We start from the raw sequence: 5,024 nt of genomic DNA on the forward strand, positions 1-5,024 counted from the left end.
CGTCCCTGGCCCTGTGCCTGGGTGTCCCGACGTGCCGGGGAACGTCCCACCGGTCCAACACACCTCCTCACATTGCAGGATTCAGGGCGGCTGTGCAGCGACTCCAGCTTGGCCGGTTTCAGGGTGATGGAAGGTGAGTTGTACTGGTGGTTTGGACCATCCCCGTGTCCCCATCTCCTTAACATGGGGCTCAGTCTCTCCTCTGGTCCCAGGACGCCTCTCCCTAGACTCGCAGGACGGTGACAGCGGGTTGGAGTCCGGGACGGAGCGGTTTCCGTCCGTGAGTGAGGTGAGAGCATGGTTACTGTGGCCATGGGGAGCCCCCGCAACTCCTGCAGGGCCCTGGGAGCAGTGGTGAATGGGTCCGTGCATCCTTAGGGGTCGAGGACCTGCCTTTGCAATCACAGTGATTTGTTTGTTATCTGAACAGACTGAATTTCTTGTAATGCAGTCTCAGCTCTGAATTTCTTGAGCTTGTAATGCTTAGCCTGGTGTGACTGCCCCCAAAATTAAGGGTACCCTGAAGTTTCTGGCTTGTGGTCCTAATTTTAAAGCTTTTCTGGTGGCCCCTGAGGTTTTTTGTGGTTTCCAAGTTCCCTGGGCCCGTTTCTTTATGGTCTCTGACCCGGAAACTGCTCTTGAGACGGCCCCGGGTGCCTCTGCCGGGTGGGTGAGCAGCAACGACAGCCCCTATTGTGGAACCTGGCTGTCCCCACGCCTCGCGTCCCCTGACGCCTGCGCTGCCATCCCGAGCAGATCTCCCTGAACCGCAACTCCGTCCTCTCCGACCACGGCCTGGACAGCCCGCGAACCTCCCCGGTCATCACCGCCCGCCTCTTCCAGCACCATCGCCGGCAGGGCTCCGACACCCCCTTCACCCCCTCTACTGAGCAGGTGGGCTGGGGCCGGGTGGGGTCCCAGGGCATCTGATGGGTGCTCCACCTGATCGGACGTGGTCCGAGTCTCCCTCGGGAGCTGCATGGGGGGCGAAGGCGTCCCCGCAACGCCGGGCGCCTGGCTCCTAACTCTGTCCCCCGGCAGGGGTTGGACCGGACAGGACGACCGCTCATCATCGGGCCGGAGGAGGATTACGACCCAGGATATTTCAATAACGAGGTAACGGTGTCCAAAGGATTCTTGGCTTTTGTCCCCTCTCCTTAGGGCTGTTGCCGTCCCACATGGGTCCCTTTGTGGCCCCCCATGCCCTGGCACCTGCTGGCAGTTAGAAATCCCCCCAGGGGACATCCAGGGACCGGCTGGTCCGAGGGAAGCGAGTGCTGGGCTGGGGTGAGGAACGGGGTGCAGGAGCTGAAGATTTACCCCAGTGCTGAGCTGTGGGACGGGCCTGATCCAGAGGATTTAATTCCTTTCCTTCCTAACTGTCTCTTTCTCCTCTGGTCCCTTCTCTCCACAGTGCGACTCCCTCTTCCAGGACCTGGGCAAGCTGAAATCCCGGCCAGCGCATCTGGGGGTCTTCTTGCGCTATATCTTCTCCCAGGCAGACCCCAGCCCCCTGGTAAGGGACGCACTGGTGTCACCGACGCAGGCACCAAGCAGGGCAGGGGCGGGGATGGAGACGGGGTGGCATATTTGGCACCGTCCCCTCCTCCGGGTGAGCGCGGGGTGGTGCTGGTTTGCTGAACCCATCCGCAAAGCTCTGCGTCACCTTTCTGCCGGAGCCTGCCTGAGGCTAAGGCAGCTGCCTGCACTGCCTGGTCTCCGGCTGCCCAGCGCTTGGCAGCGGACCCCCCCAGCCAGTGGTTCCCACAGCTGTGTGTGCACATGAGAGGGAAGCCCAGCGTAGGGTTACACTTCCTCCCCTTCCTCCCAGGCGTGGCACGGTGGGGTGCTGCCCTCCCCGGACCCCAGTGATCGTTTCCTGTTTCATGGCCGTACGGGCGCCGCTTTGCCGAGCCTTTCACCTCCCTGCTTCTAAACATTCCTCCCACTTCACTGCCCGCCATCGCTCTCCTCTCCTTGCAGCTCTTCTACTTATGCACGGACGTTTGCCAGCAGACGACCGCTAAGGATTCCCGGGTCTTGGGGAAGGACATCTGGAACATCTTCTTGGACAGGAACGCGGTAAGGCCGGGACTCGGCTGTGAGCCTGCACCGGAGTCTTTGTCCCTGCAGGGGATCAGCTGGAAGGCCGTTACCTGTCGTGTCCCTTGCGTGGGGGATGCTTTTTTCATGATGTTTTTGCCACTGGCATTGCTTTGTGGCTGCTGGTTCCTCTGCATCGGTGCAAGCAGTTGCGTAAGTCGTGTACCCACACGTTGCACAACTGCAGCTACCCCGGTGCCTGGAAGCTCGGCGCAGGCAGGGTCCTGGCAGCGAGGACGGGGCTCCCTAACTCCCTCTCGTTAGTGCTCCTGGGGCCCAGTGGCCCCTCGGAGGGAGCGGGTTCCTGTTGTGCTGCTCCAGAGGGGGTTGCGTGTTGGGTGCTGGGATGAGTGCTGGGTGCTCGCTGTGCGAGATCCCCAGCTCCCACCTCTCTGGCTGCAGAAATTGCCACGGGGCGATGGTGCAGGAGCACGGGGCACCCTCTCCATGCTGGCTTGAGCGTGGCTCTGGCATGTCCGCTGTGTCTCCAGCTCCTTCTAGCCCCGCTCGCTACACGGGAAAAGCGAACCGGTGCTGAGCTGCTCTTCTGTTCTGCTTTCCCTCCTCAGCCTCTCCGAGTGAAAGTGTCTGAGCAGCTCCTGGCTGAGATTGGTGAGTGAGGGGCTCCCAGGTCGTCTGCCACAGCCCAGGGCCTGCCTCAGCGCGGTCTGCACGGCCGGCATCGCCGGCACTTTCATCCTGAGCAAGGGCTGTTCGTTAGGATGCCAAAGCAGGATCCCAAAGGACTTCTGCAGGACTCTGCCTGTTGCCCTGAGAGAGGATGTGCCGAGGTTTGGGACTGGGGCTCCTGAGCTCTTCCCCAGCTCAGTGCTGGTGGTCCCAGGGGAGTCTTGTTTTGGGCAGGTGTCTCAGCCTGGGTGTGCAATATGGGAGACAGGTTGTCCCAGCCTCGAAACCAACTAGCAAGGGGGCTGTGCTCTGGCACGGGGAGGCCAGCAGAGAGGCTCCATCCTGCCTGTCCCGCTCTGTCCAAGAGCCTGAGGCTGCCAGAAGATCCCTTGTGCCCTTCCTTGCATGCTGAGCATGGTTGGTGACACCAATTCTCCTCTCCTGTCCCCAGAGACACGCCTGCGGAATGGGGACGATGTCCGAGCCGTGCTTTTTGAAGCTCAGGAGATGGTGATGCCCGAGATACAGGAGCAGATCCAGGACTACAGGTAACACAGCTGCCCGGGTGCTCCGCAGAGCTCAACGGGCTCCTGCCTGTGCTGCTGCCTGCACAGGGTTTGTCTTGGCAGTGGGTGGCCAGTGCCTGGGCTTGTGGCCCTGACCCTTGTCCTCCACAGAACAAAGCGCACCATGGGCCTGGGGAGTCTGTATGGGGAGAACGACCTCTTGGACCTGGACGGGGACCCCCAGAAGGAGCGGCAAGTGGCCGAGAAGCAACTGGCCCAGCTGGGCGACATACTGTGAGTGCCGGGCTGCCGCAGAGGCTCCCTGCCCTGCACGTAGGGAAGCGCCTCTGCCTGGATTTGGGGCGAGGACGTGGGGAAGGGGATCGGACACAGGCTTAGCTCTGCTCCTTGATCCTGCTGGATCCACATGTTTGCCATTGGAAGTGGGAAGGAGAGTTTGGAGCAGGCAGTGGGTGCAGTGCGGGGCAGGGGACATGGTGGGCTGGAGGGCTCGGTGCTGCGAGCACACTGCCTGGGGCTGAGTGAGTAGAGGAGCCTGTTCCAGACAAGCTCTTTTATTCCTCCTCATCTCTCTCCAGGTCAAAATACGAAGAGGACAGGAGGTGAGTGGCCCTGAGGTGCAGGGGGAGCACGTCCAGATGCGACTGCCTTACACTTATTAGCTGAGGAGGCAACAGGAGAGGAGTCACAGGAGCATCCCTTGCCCGTGCTGGCCTCCGGCACCCTCTCCCCGTGCCAGGCATATCCCCGTGGGCTCTCAGGCTGGCCCTGGGGAAGGATGAACACTTACCTCAGGGTCCTGGTGTGCTGGGTGCAGCCCCCTGACAGCCCCTGCCGCCCCAGCTCGCCCTCCTGAACTGCTGCTTGCCTTTCCTCCCTTCTCACTTGCCTGCATCCCCGCCCCAGCATCCTCTCCCGCCTGGGCAGGGATGGACCCTGTTTCCTCCCAGAGCCCCACGGGACATCCCGGCCTCCCCCACTCTCTCCCCTGGCCTGTGGTGCCCTGTCCTGGTGTCGGATCTCCAGCCTCACGCTCTCCTCTCTTCCAGCTCCCCCATGGCCTTTGCCCTCAGCACGTATATGAACCACACAGGCATCCGCAGCCGGGAACCCCGGGCAGCTGGCACCAGCGAGAAGGCCCAGTCCCTCCCGGACAGGGACAAGTGGCTGCCCTTCTTCCCCAAGACCAAGAAGGTGGGTGGCTTGCTGGCAGCCACTCCTCTGCCCCGGGGCCAGGCTTTTGCTGCTGGATCTTTTGAGGTGACCTGGGGAGGGGTTCTCCAGAGGTCCCCATCTCCCCCCATGCCTTAGAGAGCTGCTTAGCGCCAGGGCAGAGCTGGACGCCGGCCCCAGCCCTTCCCCAACGGCCCGTGCCGTTCAGGCAGCGTTCAGCCAGCGCAGCGAAGGTTTGGGTCACCCTCGGGGCCCACGTGGTGACATGTGTTTTTATCAGTGCTCCTCTCGGGTGTCCCAGCAGAGCAGCAGCACAAAGAAGGACAAGGATGCCATGGAAGACAAGAAGCGCAACCCTATCCTCAAGTACATTGGGAAGCCCAAAATCTCCTCCCAGAGCAGTGAGTATCGGGACCTTCTGGGGTGCTATCTGCCAGCCTCCCTGCTGCCTGGAGTTGATCTGCAGCCGCCTGTGTACCCAGGGCCATCAGGTGGCCTTTGGCACCCATGGGACTCCATTCACCCGATAGCAGGCATTTCTCATCAGCCACCCTCTGCTCTCCTCCCGCCCCTCGTTGGCAACACTTTTGT

General features: G+C 61.8%; 1 protein-coding gene across 1 annotated transcript in view; it reads left to right on the forward strand.

The window, feature by feature from the left end:
* The window catches only part of ARHGEF11 (Rho guanine nucleotide exchange factor (GEF) 11), a gene marked incomplete at both ends in the record, with an annotated part of 10,617 nt that overhangs the window by 240 nt on the left and 5,353 nt on the right, over positions 1-5,024 (forward strand). The window contains 12 exons of the mRNA XM_010294978.1: positions 79-133; positions 213-289; positions 757-898; positions 1,058-1,116; positions 1,415-1,516; positions 1,984-2,082; positions 2,673-2,715; positions 3,185-3,281; positions 3,411-3,533; positions 3,839-3,862; positions 4,310-4,454; positions 4,738-4,834. Coding sequence (XP_010293280.1) covers positions 79-133; positions 213-289; positions 757-898; positions 1,058-1,116; positions 1,415-1,516; positions 1,984-2,082; positions 2,673-2,715; positions 3,185-3,281; positions 3,411-3,533; positions 3,839-3,862; positions 4,310-4,454; positions 4,738-4,834 — 1,063 coding nt within the window. The remainder of the gene's footprint in view (positions 1-78; positions 134-212; positions 290-756; positions 899-1,057; positions 1,117-1,414; positions 1,517-1,983; positions 2,083-2,672; positions 2,716-3,184; positions 3,282-3,410; positions 3,534-3,838; positions 3,863-4,309; positions 4,455-4,737; positions 4,835-5,024) is intronic.

The sequence above is a fragment of the Phaethon lepturus genome, unplaced genomic scaffold (assembly GCF_000687285.1).
Source record: "Phaethon lepturus isolate BGI_N335 unplaced genomic scaffold, ASM68728v1 scaffold38439, whole genome shotgun sequence".
In the NCBI taxonomy this organism is placed as follows: domain Eukaryota; kingdom Metazoa; phylum Chordata; class Aves; order Phaethontiformes; family Phaethontidae; genus Phaethon; species Phaethon lepturus.